The sequence below is a fragment of the Diaphorina citri genome, unplaced genomic scaffold (assembly GCF_000475195.1).
Source record: "Diaphorina citri unplaced genomic scaffold, Diaci psyllid genome assembly version 1.1 scaffold23, whole genome shotgun sequence".
In the NCBI taxonomy this organism is placed as follows: domain Eukaryota; kingdom Metazoa; phylum Arthropoda; class Insecta; order Hemiptera; family Psyllidae; genus Diaphorina; species Diaphorina citri.
In genome coordinates, this window is record NW_007377461.1 from 73,710 (window position 1) to 92,460 (window position 18,751).

Here is an 18,751-nt window from a genome sequence, read left to right on the forward strand (position 1 = left end):
ATTTTTAAGGCTGTAAATGTAAATATTTATTAGGAATTATTTTTTATAAATGGTTTATAATCTTTAAAGTCGGTAAAATAACAGTGTGATAAGTTGATGTGACAAATGACAATGGCTGCTAACCATTGAACTGAAAACAGGTTGTTTATGCTGTTGATAAAGTTGGATTCAAAACTATTTGAAAATGGATTTCTATTTCTACTTAGGGGAAGATAGGAAGAATCTCATAGTGATTTAGGATAGGGGTAGGTATTTAGTTTAGGTATTTTTTTTCCAAGCCTTGAGAGATTTATTTATTTATGGAAATGAAAAACTGCTGTTTTATACAAGAAATACGAAGTTACTTAAATATATATATTTCCTTCTTTTTTTCTTATGGCCGAGTGGGAACACTGACTCACAATCAGGAGGGGCTGGGTTCAAATCCCGGTCGCTGCTGACATTCCCCGTTCACAGATAGGATAGGTATGAACCACATTGGACCATGGATGCAAAAGAATGTGGCTTGTCAAAATCAGGCTTTTCTATCTAGCTTTTTCCCAAAAAAAAAACAGCCGTTCCGAAAACGAACCTTATCTCCTTAGGATAAAATCCGCCCCGGGTGGGAATCGAACCCGCGACCTAGCGCCTACGAGGCAGACGCCCTACCCGTCAAGCTAACTATGCTGGCCAAAATTCTTTGATCTTTTCTACTTTACATGGGTTCCAAGACTTCCAAGCTATGTAGATCGGCTTCGGTCAGCTGTAATGTAGACGCATTTTTATAAAGGTGTGCCCAAACATAGTCGACCGGCCGTCGGTCGATCGACGGCTACCGACTATGTGTGGAGGTGGACTGTGTGGACACACCTTTAAAACATCTTTCGACAAATTCAATTTTTTTTTGTTTGCCCAGGTTATCGGTGAGATTTGGTTCGCTCAGGAGGCCCTGGCCGTATTTGGGCACAAATTCCAAGCCCCTATCATAGGTCTCATATCATACGGTACCCCCCATACTGTATCGACCTACATGGGTACGCCTAACCTATACTCTTACATGCCGGACTATAAGTTTGCTTTCCCGGCCCGGATGAATTTCCTTCAGAGACTCCAGAATACTATCCTGGGTGAGTATGATAAATCATAACATAATCAATCTACGCTACGGTAGCTACGTAGCGTGGCGTAGGTTGAATAGTAGAGATTACCTGTGGATAATTGGATTATTTTGGGCGTCCAAGAGGTTTTTAAACCCCCCCAATCCTTTGAACACCGTGAGATAGGTGGCATTCCTATCTCACGGACACGGAAAGCAAAGCAAACATTGGATATGATATCGCCCTTTGCTTGTAATTTATTGTTGTATTGAGTATCTACATGCTTAAAACCAATAAAGGGTCTCATTGCCAGCCTAGTGCTACGGTAGATACGCACCGTGGCGTAGGTTGAATAGTAGAGATTACCTGTGGATAATTGGATTATTCTGGGCGTCCAAGGGGTTTTTAAACACCCCCAATTCTTCGAACACCGTCAGATAGGTGCCATTCCTATCTCACGGACACGGAAAGCAAACCAAACATTGAATATGATATCGCCCTTTGCTTGTAATTTATTGTTGTATTGAGTATCTACATGCTTAAAACCAATAAAGGGTCTCATTGCCAGCCTAGTTAGCTTGGAAGGTAGAGTGTCTGCCTTGTAAGCGCTAGGCCGCGGGTTAGATTTCCGCCCGGGGTGGATTTTATCCCAAACAGATGAGGTTCGTTCTCGGAACGGCTGCCTTTCTCCTATCCTGTCTTCCTTCTCTCTTCGCTTTCGGGACGATAAGATCTCGCAGTTCCTTCTATCAAACCTCTTGGGAAAAAACACCGGCCCAACGGACAACAACTTTCATCTCTTCCCCAGGCGTCTACACCCAACTGGTAGGGGACTGGTGGTACTATCCCAAACTGGATGGCATCATGCGAGACTTCGCCAACCACTCGGCCGAGCTGCCCCATCTGACTACCCTGCTCAGAAATGTGTCCACCACCTTTGTCTATTCGGATGTCATGCTGGAATATCCGCGACCCCAAACTTCCAACTTGATCCATGTCGGCGGGATCCACCTAAGAAACAAGAAACTTCCCAAGGTAATTCAACAAACAAACAACACCACTAATAAAACAACAACAACGACGACAAACAGAGAGACAAAAAGTTCATTTTCCGACTTTCTTAGCTGCAGGGTTTTCTGAACTAGTATTTTTTTCTTTCACTGTGAGTCTTTAAGATGTTTTACCAGGTCTTGAATGTTCCTAGACTTTGTGAGTCCCTTATCTATTATATCCTACTCGTATATCGTATATATCCCTATGAAGTCCAAAATCTATCTGCAGATACATGGTAAGAGTTACCATATACCTGAGTCCTGTGCATTGGAATTTCCAGGAGATTTAGAGTGTGTACCTACTACCTACCTGCCTAATATTTAGAGTGTGTACCTACCTGCCTAATCTGGTGTTATACTGCGATAGGTTTGGAGATAAATCAGGATATCCTGGAAATATTAAGGCCCTTGGGAGTGTATTATTCCTTTTATTTGATTAGTGAACTACTACCCTATTTGTGCTTATTACACAATATTTGCTAGGTCCTTATTTGTGCCTGTTTGACCTATTTCTGTTACCAGGACTTACAAGATAGATATCCTGGAAATATTAAGGCCCTTGGGAGTGTATTATTTCTTTTGTTTGATTAGTGAACAACTACCCTATTTGTGCTTATTACACAATATTTGCTAGGTCCTTATTTGTGCCTGTTTGACCTATTTCTGTTACCAGGACTTACAAGATCTCATGGACAGTGCCACACGGGGTGTCATCTACGTAAGCTTCGGCTCTCTGATCAGACCAAGCCGTATGTCAGACAGTATGAGAACGCTTCTAGTGACTGCTTTCAGTAGGACGGGGCTTACCGTGTTGTGGCGATATGAGGGGGACTCCATTGAGAACCTGCCGGGTAATGTGCATATACGAAAGTGGATCCCGCAGCAAGATGTGTTGGGTAAGACCTGGTTTTATACTTTTCGGTTCAACTTCCCAACAATAGTTGTGATTGCGGCATTTGTTTTGGTGGAGTAGTGGTCCAACATGCCTCGGTGTTGTAGTGGTCAAGACGCTCGCCTGGTAAACAGGAGGGCGTGGGTTCAATCCCAGTCGAGGTATGGAATTTTATTCTCAATATAATTTGAGAATTTGAACACAATAATAGTAATAGCCTATTGCCGGATTATTCAGTCCACGAGGTTTATTCTTTGTATGAATGAGGAAAAGAAGTAAGATCATCTATCAAGGTAAACTTGATATAAACGGTCAAATCAATCCCCTTAGAAACAGGGTCTTCACAAAGTGAATGGACTTTTTTGTCCATTAGAGGGGGGGCACCCATTTTAGAAGATTTGGGCCTAATCTGGGTTTCACATTCAAAGTAGCCCAAATAATCCTGTAATGGCAAACGACGAATGACATGCCTGCTGAGATGGCAGGCATATAGGAAGTAGGTAATGTATTTGATTTTTTTTTTTTTTTTTTTTTTTTTTTTTTTTTTTTTTTTTTCCTCAACTACGCTTTTAGCAGGCCTTAGGTGTATTTTTCAAGTTCCCTATACCCTATCCATAGGTCCATACTGTCCATAGTGTGAAAGATAGAAAAGTCTCCTTCTTCTGAGAAACCCTGTATACAGGGCAAGATGTCCAAGAACCCTAGCTCAATGTCACTCCACCACCACACAGTTCACCCATAGCAGATTATACCTACGTTATGCCCATAGTAGACCGCCCTACAGTTAGAATACTATACCAGACAAATACCTGCCTAGTATAACACTACAATCTACACTAGACTCTACATCTCAATCAGTGTTATCGGCGTTCTAATTTAAACACACATTTACCTCCCCGAGAGTTATCTTCACTGTGTGAGACGAACTTGTAAAACATTTTGTGTGCATGTGACTTTGTGAGCTTAAAAGTTAAAAGTGTCCGAATTTTTGTTTTCGATTTTTGCAATTAAATAATTAATTAGACGAAGTACCTACCTAAATAAAATTATTGACAAAAATAAATAGGTAATTAAAGAAGAAAATAAACAAAAGTAATCATGTCTCACGGACAAGGAAACTAGGTAAGTAGGTACCCAATAATAACTAAGTAGGTACCCAATAATAACTAACTAGGTAAGTAGGTACCTAGGTAAGTAGGTACCCAATAATAACTAACTAGGTAAGTAGTTACCCAATAATAACAACCAGTAGGTATAGGTACCTAAACCCTAAATCTGTTGATTTTTTTTTTTTTTTTTTTTTTTTTTTCGAGAGGTTATGTGGTCTGTGTCGTAACATGCCCATCCCGTAGTATGTCTCTAATCAGATTCAATCCATGTATCCATTTCCATTCCCAGCTCACCCCAACTGTATTGTCGGAGTAAAGGGACTCCTATGCGAGCAGTAGAAGAAAAAAAAAGTAGGTACTTGGTACTTGAAAAAGATACATCAACCGGATGACATCATGAGGATGAAAAAAAAATCTACTACATTAGACATACTACGGGATGGGCATGTCTGTGTCGTAACATGCCCATCCCGTAGTATGTCTCTAATCAGATTCAATCCATGTATCCATTTCCATTCCCAGCTCATCCAAACTGTCGCCTGTTCATCAGTCACGGAGGTGTAAACAGCGCCCTGGAGGCTATTCACTACGGAATCCCCATTATAGGTGTCCCCTTCTATGGAGATCAGCTGTCCCATGTTAGACATATAGTGGACCTGGGTGCCGGTGTGGAGCTGTCCTATTTCAACATCACTCTGGAGTCTATCGCTTGGGCCACTAGCATTGTACTCAGTAATCCGAGGTATGTATGTTTTTACGTCACTGTATAATAACTGCTCGGTGTATAATAGCTGCTATACTGTATAATAACTGCTCGGTGTATAATAACTGCTATACTGTATAATAACTGCTATACTGTATAATAACTGCTACACTGTATAATAACTGCTATATTATAAGATACTGTATAATAACTGCTATACTGTATAATAACTGCTATACTGTATAATAACTGCTACACTGTATAATAACTGCTCGGTGTATAATAACTGCTTGGATCTTTACAGCCCGTTCCCACTTTTCGTTCGGAAAAAAAAATCGTGTCGTGGGAAGTTTCCCATTTAAATTACATTGGATACAAGGACATTCAGGAGAGAGAAAAAAAAAAAAAAATCTGGTGTGAACATCACACGAATTTCCTTATCCTATTGAATGATGCTTATTTGAGTGTTCTTTTTACCCCAACTTTTACAATATCTCTAACCGTTTAGTCGGTATAGCTGAAAACCGCCAAAAAACGGTCGAAATCTGTCCAAAAGCGGTCAAAATACCGCCAAGCGCAGCAACCATCTCAACCAAACGTTTTGTGTTGCATCCTTGTCACATTTGTGAACTACATACCAAATTTCAAGTCTCTAGCTCATACCCCATTTATTGGCCTTGCTCGGCGTAGCTTAACATAGGTGACGCTAAAACCGGTCTTAAACGATCGACTGAAGTGTTATCTGAAACTTTCTCGCTTTGAGTTCATAGGTCGTCGCGACAAATTTCAAGATCAGAGGATCAGAGCTCATTTGTGTGAGAAAATGTGAAAAAAAAAAAAAATCCCCCAAAAACCAGTTTTTTGGCTTTATGGTTTCTGGACAAAATTTGCACTACCACTTTCGTGTTCCTGGTAAAAAGACCTTTAATTTGATATGTAGGTCGACCAGGTTTGGATAAGTCCTTCTATGGGGACAGACCGACTGACAGACACCGAAGCGAATACAATAGTCCGTCCCTTATACCTTTTTATTACTATTGTAATAATAAAGGAAGGACGGACTAAAAATTGATGGAGATGGAATGGGTCTTTTGTGACAGGAATTTTAACCTCCATTCCACGACAAACTTTCTGGTGTTCTCGTGTTGACCCAGCACTTGATTGGGAGGTATTGTGTCTTCTTTCCTCTATGATGAGGGCCATACTACGGAATGGTCATGCTACGACACAGACCACACGAGTCTAATGTAAACTGATCTTTAAAAAAAGAAGAAGAAAAAAGACTACAAATGTTTGACTTCGGAATGAAAATCTTGCTATTGCCGAGGGCTCATCATCAATTCTCTTCTCATTTCAGGTACAAGGCCAGCGCCCTGGCGGCATCGCGTCGTTTCAAAGACCGCCCCGACTCCCCCCTCAACACCGCGATCTGGTGGGTGGAATATGTACTTCGTCATCACGGGGCGCCTCATTTGAGATCTGCCTATGATGATTTATCATGGGCGGAATTCCTTCTCCTGGATGTCCTGGCGTTTGTGTCGGGAGTGGTGTTTCTAGTCCTGTATATCCTGCTGAGGATGGGGAGGATGGTGAAAAGGTTGCTCTCTCCTAGCGTCGGTAATAAGGGGAAGAGCAAGCCCAAGTCTAAACGCTCGTAGACTGTCTATTATACGAGGGTTGTTTGTTGTAGCGGTGTAGGTGCACCGAGGGGGGTTGATGGTCTCTAGCCAAGATTACTTGGTCCATCCCGAACCGCAGTCAACCATTGTTGTTCTAGTGGGTTCAGCTGTAGCCGAATGGTGATGGCAGAATAAAGAAAGGGTATCTTTTTCTTTTTTTCTGTCATATATCAGGGTGATAGCCGTTTTTAATTGGCTCAACCTTTGAAGCATGATAAACCCTTTGTAACCTGCAGCCTGCAGCTAGCCAGGCTGGTTAGGGTTTGACTATTCTGATCGCTATTTATATTTATAGTCCCACAGACACTGGGTCTTGCTGTGGGAGGGTTGCCCACCTCTGTGGCTGAGTGGTTAAGAGTACTCTCAATTCGGAGGTGCCCGGTTCGAACCCCGGCGTAACTTGATATACAACATGTGTTTGTTGTTTGTTGTAGCGGTGTAGGTGCACCGAGGGGGGTTAATGGTCTCTAGCCAAGATTACTTGGTCCATCCCGAACCGCAGTCAACCATTGTTGTTCTAGCGGGTTCAGCTGTAGCCGAATGGTGATGGCAGAATAAGGAAAGGGTACCTTTTTCTTTTTTTCTGTCATACATCAGGGTGATAGCCATTTTTAATTGGCTCGTCCTTTGAAGCATGATAAACCCTTTGTAACCTGCAGCTAGCCAGGCTGGTTAGGGTTTGACTAGTCTGATCGCTTTTTACTTTCCTTATCCTATAGGAAGGAAAGTAATGTAATCGGGTCAAAATTTCGATGGTCAGTTTTTAGTGCCAAAACACGAGAAAGTTGATTATCCAACTGCATGGGTTAGTCCAATAGTTGTTGCTCGAAAACCCAATAATGATATTCGTTTGTGTTTGGATACAAGAGAGCTTAACAAGTTTGTAAAGCGAGAGTATTTTGAGATACCTACCTTGGATGAATTTATGGCAAAGATGAATGGTGCTCAAGTATTTAGCAAACTAGATGCTTTCAGTGGAAATCAGATTCCCTTTGGGAGCGTAGGTTCGGATCCTACCGACTGCGCCATGTTAATTTAGAAATTTCTAGAAACAGGGAGCGAACATTTTCGTGTAAGTCTCAAGATTATATTTTAAAGACTGCCTCTCTCAACTGGCCATCTTCGACATGTACTCTCACACCTACTTCCTGTGCTTTCATCTGATTTTCTTTTACAAAAAGGCGATAATATCTATCGTTATATCTAGTAGGTATTAGCAGTAAGTAGAAGTGATAGCTCACCAACTAACCATATCAACGTAATAAGAGATAGGATATTTCTTTCTTTAAATACCTACATTAATGGTACATAAAGCTGTGTTCACACATAGTCGACGACCGTCGATGGACAAAGTGAATCATGTTGTCGAGGCAGTGTGGATGGTTTTTAATCGACATCTATCGAAGCGACGGGCGTCGACTATGTGTGGACACCTTTACATTAACCTTACATGACTGAGGATTTTCTATTATTCTTAATACTTACCTCATTTCAGGTGATTCAACCGACAGAAAATAGGATAGGGTTCACCCATTAATCGGCATCTATCGCGACGGGCGTCGACTATGTGTGGACACCTTTACATTAACCTTACATGACTGAGGATTTTCTATTAGGTATTCTTAATACTTACCTCATTTCAGGTGATTCAAGCGACAGAAAATAGGATAGGGTTCACCCATTTTGGTTCACCATGGCAAAGTCCATCCCGTCCATCTTCTACCTCCTCCTCCTCACCTCCCACCTCCAAGCAGCTCGCATACTAATCGTCCTCCCCCTCCCCCTATGGAGTCACTACATGCAGTTCCACCAATCGACATCTATCGCGACGGGCGTCGACTATGTGTGGACACCTTTACATTAACATTACATGACTGAGGATTTTCTATTATTCTTAATACTTACCTCATTTCAGGTGATTCAACCGACAGAAAATAGGATAGGGTTCACCCATTTTGGTTCACCATGGCAAAGTCCATACCGTCCATCTTCTACCTCCTCCTCCTCACCTCCCACCTCCAAGCAGCTCGCATACTAATCGTCCTACCCCTCCCCCTATGGAGTCACTACATGCAGTTCCACCCCCTGTGGCAATCCCTGGCCGAGAGAGGACATAATGTGACCGTCTATAGCGAGCTGTTCCGAGATCGAACATCATCCGTTCATGATGAAATCCGCCAAGGGAATCGAACCCGCGGCCTAGCGCTTACAAGGCAGACGCGCTACCAACCAAGCTAACTAGGCTGGCCCTCTCATTATTTCAGGATCTGGAAGACATCATGTCCAATGCCCCCCAAGGCGTAGTTTACGTCAGTTTCGGATCAATCATTCAACCTGCCAAAATGCCAGCGGAATTGAAAGACACTTTGGTCCGTGTCTTTTCGAAGATGAGACAAACAGTTTTGTGGAGATGGAAAGGAACTCCCATCGCAAATCTTCCCAAGAATATTGTTCAGAAGAACTGGGTCCCCCAGCAAGCGGTCTTAGGTAAGGTCCCTGAAACCTGAAATACCTACTTTTCAATCTTCAATCAGTATCAGCAACAAAGTTTGAACTTACTCGTTTTTCAAGAACCAACTAGCCAGCCTAGTTAGCTTAGTTGGTAGTACGTCTGCCTTGTAAGCGCTAGGCCACGCGTTCGATTCCGCCCGGGGCGGATTTTATCCTGATGGTATAATGTTCGTTCTCGGAACGGCTGGCTTTCTCCTATCCTGTCTTCCTTCTCTCTTCGATTTCGGGACGATAAGACCATAGCAGTTACAGTTCCCTCTGTCAAACCTCTTTTTTTAAAAAAAACCTACGTCAATAGTTTGAAGAGACGCCCGGCATAAATCAACACGGAACAGAGTTTTGATGTTTTACTGATTTTTTTTTTTTTTTTTTTTTTTTTTTTTTTTTTTTATTTTATGTTAAAATTTTTTTTTAAACGCACAAAATAAATTTAAAATTCTATACCTACCTACGACTGTGTAACATAAAATTACCAAAACAAATAAAATCGAGCCTTAGTGGCGTGAATTAAGGCATTAAGGAGTGACGATGGCAGCCCGATATTAAAATAATAAAAACATTACAAACACAATGATTAGAAGAAAACAATGATTAGGTGCCTACTTGAGAGGAAAAAATAAAATAAATACAGTCGAAGCTGGATAAGAAAGATTTTTTTTCTTTCTTTCTAGACGTTTGATAGGGGGAACAGTAACTGCTAAGGTCTTATTGTCCCGAAAGCGAAGAGAGAAAGACAGGATAGGAGAAAGCCAGCCGTTCTGAAAACGAACCTTATCTAGAGGATAAAATCCGCCTCGGGAGGGAATCGAACCCGCGACCAATCACTTACAAGGCAGACGCGCTACCCTCCAAAAGCTTCGGAGTTATGCTAAGGTTTGGTTTATCAGGGGACTACGCGCTACTAAAGTCGAGCGGCTACGAGTCCAGAGAACGACGGACCTAAATCAGGAGGAAAAAAAAAGAAAAAAACCTGAGACGCGAGTAAGGTTAATTAAAATTTACGAAACATTCACAGTACCTACCTATCATGCAGTAGCGTAGCGTGGTCTAAATTCAAGTGTAGGGCGTTGTAAGGCTCATGCACAGGTCTACCAAGTCCCATCACAGTACATGCCATTAATATTTATGGGCATTAGAGTGAACTTTTGAGTTGTATGGCCGCCATACACGCAATACATACACGCTACGCCACTGCTATCATGTGAGTAGGTAACTAAGCTCCGTGGATATGTAAACAGTACATATCGAAGTAACATTGATAAAATGGACTCTTGAGTGAAAGGTGACTACTAGTTACTAGACGAGGTTAAACTAGAGATAGCAATGCCACAGCGAAGATGATAGTCATACCCGTAACCCGTACCTACTCCTACTGAGATAGAGAACGACTTATGTTCGAACCTGATCACGTTATACGTTAAATATCCAATTTAGTCCTGAGAAATGGCATCATGAGATGTTGGAACATGTTGACTCTTTTCCATCAATAAATTCGTTTATTTAGTCAAGTGAAGACTTATTCTCTTCTTATTTTAGTATTAATTAGTACTTTTTTAAGTTCCCTATACCCTATCCATAGGTCCATACTGTCCATAGTGTGAAAGATAGAAAAGTCTCCTTCTTCTGATAAACCCTGTATACAGGGCAAGATATCCAAGAACCCTAGCTCAATGTCACTCCACCACACAGTTCACCCATAGCAGATTATACCTACGTTATGCCCATAGTAGACCGCCCTACAGTTAGAATACTACACCAGACAAATACCTGCCTAGACTACACTACAATCTACACTGGACTCTACATCGCAATCAGTGTTATCGGCATTCTAATTTAAACACAGTAAACACACAGTTACCTCCTCGAGAGTTATCTTCACTGTGTGAGACGAACTTGTAAAACATTTTGTGTACATGTGACTTTGATGTGAGCTTAACAGTTAAAAGTGTCCGAATTTTTGTTTTCGATTTTTGCAAGTAAATAACTAACTTGACGAGGTACCTACATATCTAAATAAAATTACTGACAAAAATAAATAGGTAATTAAAGAAGAAAATAAACAAAAGTAATCATGTCCCACGTACACGGAAACTAGGTAAGTAACTAGCTAAGTAGGTACCTAGGTAAGTAGGTACCCAATAATAACAACAACCAGTAGGTATAGAGGTACCTAAACCCTAAAACTGTTATTTTTTTTTATTATTTTTTTTTTTTTTAAAGAGGTTGATAAAGGGAACTGTAACTGCTAAGGTCTTATCGTCCCGAAAGCGAAGAGAGAAAGACAGGATAGGAGAAAGCCAGCCGTTCTGAAAACGAACCTTATCTAGAGGATAAAATCCGCCTCGGGTGGGAATCGAACCCGCGACCAATCGCTTATAAGGCAGACGCGCTACCCTCCAAAAGCTTCGGAAGTTGTGGTAAAGTTTGGTTTATCAGGCAACTGTGCCCTACTAAAAGTTGAGCGGCTACGATTCCAGAGTACGACGGACCTAAAAAAAAGAAAAAAAACTTGAGACGCCAGTAAGGTTTATTAAAATTTACGAAACATTCACAGTACCTATCATGTGAGTAGGTAAATAAGCTCCGTAGGTAGGTAAACAGTACATATCGAAGTAACATTGATAAAATGGACTCTTGAGTGAAAGGTGACTACTAGACGAGGTTAAACTAGAGATAGCAATGCCAAAGCGAAGATGATAGTCATACCCGTTAACCCGTACCTACTCCTACTGATATAGAGAACGACTTATGTTCGAACCTGATCACGTTATACGTTAAATATCCTTCCCTTCCTAAATTTCCTTAATCGCACCGTGTAAGGTCGCCCTATCGGTGCGCCAATCCCAACACACCGTGTGTAGTACACCGGCAGTGTTCCAAAAATATCTGAAGTGAGTAGATGTGTATCTTTTATCGTGTCGTGCCATCTTATCAATCTGTGAACTGTGATCTCTATCCAAAAGGCCATTAGCAAATCTGACTCATTCGAAATCGATTTCCCTTTGAATCTCTGACTTAACTTATTCCTCTAGCTCAGGCTTGTCCAACCCGCGGCCCGCGGGCTGCATGCGGCCCGCGAAAGCCCGCGAACTCTAGGACTGAAGATTACATCAATGTTTGGTAGTTCATACATGAAAGTGCTTTTTCAACTATGAAGCATGTGAAAAACCAATTAAGAAACTATCTTTCGGATGTGTCTCTTCTTTGCGGCCCGCCAACTCTCTACCTTGGTCTCTTGTGGCCCTCGGGCGCACAAAGGTTGGACAACCCTGCTCTAGCTCTACTAACGTATAACTTACTTTTCAAAGTAGACTTTTATAGCATTCTGGATTCGGGCGTGAGTACCTACTTCCTGTGCTTTCATCTGATTTTCTTTTACAAAAAGGCGATAATATCTATCGTTACATCTAGTAGGTAGCATCAGTAAGTAGAAGTGATAGCTCACCATATCAACGTAATAACCTGCCTCGGTGGTGTAGTGGTCAAGGCGCTCGCCTGGTAATCAGGAGGGCGTGGGTTCAATCCCAGCCGAGGTATGGAATTTTAGTTAATTTAGAAATTTCTAGAAACAGGGAGCGAACATTTTCGTGTAAGTCTCAAGATCATATTTTAAAGACTGCCTCTCTCAACTGGCCATCTTCGACATGTACTCTCACATCTCCCCTCTTAAGGTGAGTATCTCTCTGGAGGATGGACCCTCCTTCCGAATCTTGTAACATACACTTCTTCTTGATCACGTTCTATTGCAACATCTCCTTCATCTAAAATAACAAAAAGGACAAAAATGGAGGAGTTGCAAATGGGTAAAAATTATGAATAAATGGTCGATTCCAATGTAAAAATTTGGGAAAAATCCAGATCTGAGGTCAAAACTCCGAAAAAATAACTGTAAACGATCGAAAATTCAATTTTTATTTTCCGTTCTAATGAAGATGTGTGACGTCAGCTGTATACAGGGCAAGATGTCCAAGAACCCTAGCTCAATGTCACTCCACCACACAGTTCACCCATAGCAGATTATATACCTACGTTATGCCCATAGTAGACCGCCCTACAGTTATGAATACTACACCAGACAAATACCTGCCTAGTATAACACTACAATCTACACTGGACTCTACATCTCAGTGTTATCGGCATTCTAATTTAAACACACATTTACCTCCCCGAGAGTTATCTTCACTGTGTGAGACGAACTTGTAAAATATTTTGTGTACATGTGACTTTGATATGAGCTTTAACAGTTAAAAGTGTCCGAATTTTTGTTTTCGATTTTTGCAATTAAATAATTAACTAGACAAGGTACCTATCTAAATAAAATTATTGACAAAAATAAATAGGTAATTAAAGAAGAAAATAAACAAAAGTAATCATGTCTCACGAACACGGAAACTAGGTAAGTAGGTACCCGGATGACACAACCAGTAGAAACTTTCTCGCTTTGAGTTCATAGGTCGTCGCGACAAATTTCAAGATCAGAGGATCAGAGCTCATTTGTGTGAGAAAATGTGAAAAAAAAAAAAAATCCCCCAAAAACCAGTTTTTTGGCTTTATGGTTTCTGGACAAAATTTGCACTACCACTTTCGTGTTCCTGGTAAAAAGACCTTTAATTTGATATGTAGGTCGACCAGGTTTGGATAAGTCCTTCTATGGGGACAGACCGACTGACAGACACCGAAGCGAATACAATAGTCCGTCCCTTATACCTTTTTATTACTATTGTAATAATAAAGGAAGGACGGACTAAAAATTGATGGAGATGGAATGGGTCTTTTGTGACAGGAATTTTAACCTCCATTCCACGACAAACTTTCTGGTGTTCTCCTCACCTCCCACCTCCAAGCAGCTCGCATACTAATCGTCCTCCCCCTCCCCCTATGGAGTCACTACATGCAGTTCCACGGAGATGGAATGGGTCTTTTGTGACAGGAATTTTAACCTCCATTCCACGACAAACTTTCTGGTGTTCTCGTGTTGACGCAGTTCCACCCCCTGTGGCAATCCCTGGCCGAGAGAGGACATAATGTGACCGTCTATAGCGCTTTCCCTCCGGAGACACCCATTCCCAACTTCCGTCATGTCGATCTGACGTTGCCCAAGATCAAAGATGTTTTCGGTAAGCGCTGAACGGTAGGGGTCCATGGAGTCCATGGCGAAGAATTCCATAGAATCACAATTGAGCGCAAATTCGATTTAAAATTCTCCCCATCGCGCATCGGATCGTTTAGAGTTTAGACTATTTAGGCCAATGATTCCCAAACTGGGGTCCGCGAACAACTGATTCAAATCAGAGTCCAAACAACGGAGTAAAAATGAGTAATACTCGTAGTTTTATGAGTCAAGTTAATGTCCTTATATTGGTACAAGGCCCTAGTGGTCTGCGGCAATATAGGGTAAGTGTACCATTTATTCGCCCACCTAAAAAACGTACCATTTATTGGCCCACCTGCCCACATTTAGTTTTCTAATTATTGTTTTTATGACTACAATTTTTGAATAGCACTGGTTCGATAGCAGTCTTTAAGCCCTTTCTTTTGATGAAATTGGATCTTGAAAATTTTCGTCCAGTTCAGACTTGTGGCGTAGGTACAGGTGGGGCCAATAAATGGTACGTTTTTTATAGGTGGGCGAATAAATGGTACACTTACCCTACATAGTAATAGTACATACCTGAAGCTTTACTAGAGCTAGACCATGATTATTCTCCCACAGACTCATACGATCATTTCGAGCGGAAGATTATTATATTTTGTACTTTAGATATCTAAGAAGATAAAAATAAAATAATTTAAAAAAAACCATTTCCTGTGAATTAATTTCTATGTCTTGCGTCTTTTTCTTTCTTTTAAGCGCCTTTGTGTACCTTGTACCTAAGGTACAATTACCGAGATACCATACTTATCAGACGGACAAGGTAAGCAATTAGCTAATATCTACGTTACCTATATCAAATTAAAGCACGTTTAGAAAAAGGAGCTTAACAACGTGGGCACCCACAGGTATTACTGTAAGTAGTGGTTAACATTAACACCGTCGAACACGGAATGTGAGAAAAAATCCCTTTTTCCTGTAAGGAATTATAGGAAGAAGAAGAAGATAAATCAAAAACAGGCACTGCACCCAAGAAAAGCGACACCATGACATAATCTAGCGACATTTAATTGGAACTGTAGACGCGCGATTTTTAGTTGGTAGCACGTTTAACTTACGATATGAAACAAGCCTGAAAATACTTCCAATATGAAACAAGCCTGAAAACCAATGCACTACAGGTAGGTACCTAAACTGGCGATTAGATTTTACCTCCAATGCGATGTTAGAATACAAGTAGGTTTAATAGTTTTCAGCTTATCCCCTCTCCGGCCATTTTTTTTTTTTTTTTTTTTTTTTTTTTTTTTTTTTCCCACGATCATTTCGAGCGGAAGGCGATACAAGCATCCCAGAGCAATTTCGAGCAGGGGATCTACACCCAGAATCTGCTCTTCAACTTCGGCATCTTCATCAGTCAAGAAGTGTTCGCAAACCGCGCGTTCCAAGACCTACTCCATTCCAACGACACATATGACTTGGTTATTCTGGAGAGTTTCTTCGGGCAGGAAGCATTGGCTGTGTTGGGACACAAGTTCCAAGCGCCCATCATTGCTGAAACATCGTACGGGACACCCCATAACTGTTTCCTGTTCATGGGCAACCCAAACCTGTACGCTTACATGCCGGACTATAAGTTTGCCTTCCCGGCGAGGATGGACTTTCTGCAACGCCTGCAGAATACGGCCATGGGTGAGTTTGGTGACATAACAGGTTACATGCCGATTTGCTTTTTCTTTGGAATTGAAACTCCTCAGTCCTTCAGTTGGTCACAGGAGGCCATGTACCCCCATGAGTCCATTAAAGTTCTACAAATACCTAATTACTTTTTAGAGAACAGGCTCCAAAGATTTACAAACCTTTGATTTGAAAAGAAGAACAGTAACTTATATTCTTCAAGTCTTCACAGTTTTGGGGAGTATTAGTTACTGCTGTTCTACTTTTCAAGAATCTATTAGAACCTTTCATCCCTTCTATTAGGACTGTACGCGCATGTGGTCGGGGACTGGTGGTACTTCCCGAAGGTGCATTTCTAACGAAAGTCACAACTTTGGATCGGGGTTGTGTTTTTGGGTCACTAGGAAGCTATTTGCTATGAAAACCCTTTTTGTTGAGTTAGTCCCCGAGCTATGATGATCTACATATAAAGGATTATAAGACTCTATCTTCTCTTAAGCCGAACTACGTTTGTCTGTTTTACAGTATTTAAGCTACATCCCCTATAGGGGTAAGCTATTTATCTCTAACGAAAGTCACAACTTTGGGTCGGGGTTGTGTGTTTTAGGTCACTAGGAAGCTATTTGCTATGAAAACCCTTTTTGTTGAGTTAGTCCCCGAGCTATGATGATCTACATATCCAAATTGACTCTTAAGACAAGGGGCTCACCAATAATATTCTGAATATTATTTACTTACTTAAGTTATGTTTAACAGTGGATACTTACAAGTCTCATTATCCTGACTCGGAGTTTCCACCTCTTTTTCACCATATTTCAGGATCTGAAGCAGATACTCGATGATGCTCATGAGGGATTCATCTGGTTTAGTCTCGGATCGGTCATGGAACCGAAAACCATAGATCCCGTTTTGTTGGCCGACCTGTTCCGAGCGTTTTCCAAGTACAAATACAAAGTAGTTTGGAAGTGGAGTGGTCAGGATTTGGGGAATGTTCCACGGAATGTCATCTTGAAACCTTGGGCGCCCCAGATACCAGTTTTAGGTAGGATCTTTTTCTAATACCCCGAAGGTGGACGAAATCATGCGAACATTCACGAAGCCTGAGGACAATCTCCCCTATATCAAAACCATGATGAACAACATTTCCGCCACGTTTATCTACTCGCATCCTATATTGGAGTCTGAGCGGCCGCAGGTCTCCAACTTGATTCACGTCGGCGGAATGCACTTGAAGAATGAGAAACTGCCGAAGGTAAACTGGACTTTTTCTCTTAACTGTAACTCCAAAGGTCTTAATGTCCCGAAATCGAAGACGGAAGACAGGATAGGAGAACGCCTGTTCCGAGATCGAACATCATCCGTTCAGGATGAAATCCGCCAAGGGAATCGAACCCGCGGCCTAGCGCTTACAAGGCAGACGCGCTACCAACCAAGCTAACTAAGCTGGGCCTCTCATTATTTCAGGATCTGGAAGACATCATGTCCAATGCCCCCGAAGGCGTAGTTTACGTCAGTTTCGGATCAATCATTCAACCTGCCAAAATGCCAGCGGAATTGAAGGACACTTTGGTCCGTGTCTTTTCGAAGATGAGACAAACAGTTTTGTGGAGATGGAAAGGAACTCCCATCGCAAATCTTCCCAAGAATATTGTTCAGAAGAACTGGGTCCCCCAGCAAGCGGTCTTAGGTAAGGTCCCTGAAATTTGAAATACTTTTCAATCTTTAATCAGCATCAGCAACAAAGTTTGAACTTACTCGTTTTTCAAGGACCAACTAGCCAGCCTAGTTAGCTTAGTTGGTAGTGCGTCTGCCTTGTAAGCGCTAGGCCGCGGGTTCGATTCCCGCCCGCCAATTTAGTTCTGAGGATGGCATCATGAGATGTTGAAACAAAATGGCTCTTTTCCATCAATAAATTCGTTTATTTAGTCAAGTGAAGACTTATTCTCTTCTTATTTTAGTATTAATTAGTACTTGACATGGTATCCCGTTTTCAAAGTTTATTTACGTTAAATATCCTTCCCTTCCTAAATTTCCTTAATCGCACCGTGTAAGGTCGCCCTATCGGTGCGCCAATCCCAACACACCGTGTGTGTCTAGAAGTCAAAACCAACCTGAACAATCACTATAGTTAACTAGAGGATAGAGCGTTTACCTTGTAAGGACTAGATCGTGGGTTAGAATCCCGACCGGGGCGGATTTTATCCTAAACAGATAAGGTGCGTTCTCGGATCCTAGCTTTCTCCCATTCTGAAATCCCTCATTCGAATTTTGTTTCAGCTACAAGCTTGCTGCTTTGAAAGCCAGTCGGAGATTTAACGACCGTCAGAATTCTCCCCTCAACACCGCGATCTGGTGGGTAGAGTACGTACTTCGCCATCACGGGGCGCCTCATCTGAGATCTGCCTTTGATGATTTATCCTGGGTAGAATTCCTGCTCCTGGATGTCCTGGCGTTTGTGACAGTAGTTCTCCTGACAGTATTGTATGTACTTCTTTGGATAGCAAGAGCTGTAAAGTGTCGTTTATATTTTGCTAAGAAAGCTAAAAGCGAGTGAAAGGAATCCAGTGACGCTCTTTGACGTTCAAAGAACCATCACGGTTTCGAAGAGAGGACTTTGAGACGTTTCTTAGAATTTTTGACGATTTGTGTCCCTGGATAGAGGGCAGCCTTGAGAGTCAAAATAGTCAAATAGATCTGGCCTAAAACGGGGTCTAGGTCTAGGCCTATTCCATGTATCACTACTCATACTTATGTATGTGTATATATAGATGTACATCTGTCCTAGGACAGGTTTCAACACGACGTTCTCCACTTTTCTCGATCTGGGACGTCCTCCCTCATTTGTTCAAACGTTCTTCCATTCAACACATCTCTCAGCATTCCAAACCTCTTTGTTCCTACTGATCTCTTTTCTCTCAGCTCTCCTTCCATGATTCTTCTCTGCAGACAATTTCTTCTCAGGA

At 41.6% G+C, this 18,751-nt stretch overlaps 2 protein-coding genes across 2 annotated transcripts; both read left to right on the plus strand.

Annotated features, from left to right (window-relative positions):
- The first annotated feature begins 891 nt into the window (after window positions 1–891).
- Window positions 892–6,824, plus strand: LOC103509438 (2-hydroxyacylsphingosine 1-beta-galactosyltransferase-like). Its single transcript, XM_017444287.2, has 5 exons — window positions 892–1,106; window positions 1,885–2,111; window positions 2,802–3,024; window positions 4,652–4,871; window positions 6,190–6,824. The coding sequence occupies exons 1-5, from the start codon at window positions 1,010–1,012 to the stop codon at window positions 6,488–6,490; spliced, it is 1,068 nt and encodes a 355-aa protein (XP_017299776.1). The 5' UTR covers window positions 892–1,009; the 3' UTR covers window positions 6,491–6,824.
- LOC103509448 (2-hydroxyacylsphingosine 1-beta-galactosyltransferase-like) lies at window positions 3,842–18,710 on the plus strand. The gene is made up of 10 exons (XM_026823687.1): window positions 3,842–4,142; window positions 8,427–8,671; window positions 13,815–13,919; window positions 14,007–14,139; window positions 14,736–14,761; window positions 15,449–15,803; window positions 16,092–16,135; window positions 16,858–17,040; window positions 17,253–17,475; window positions 18,041–18,710. Exons 2-10 carry the CDS (start codon window positions 8,477–8,479, stop codon window positions 18,340–18,342), a joined length of 1,566 nt encoding a protein of 521 aa, XP_026679488.1. The 5' UTR covers window positions 3,842–4,142; window positions 8,427–8,476; the 3' UTR covers window positions 18,343–18,710.
- The last annotated feature ends 41 nt before the right edge of the window (window positions 18,711–18,751 follow it).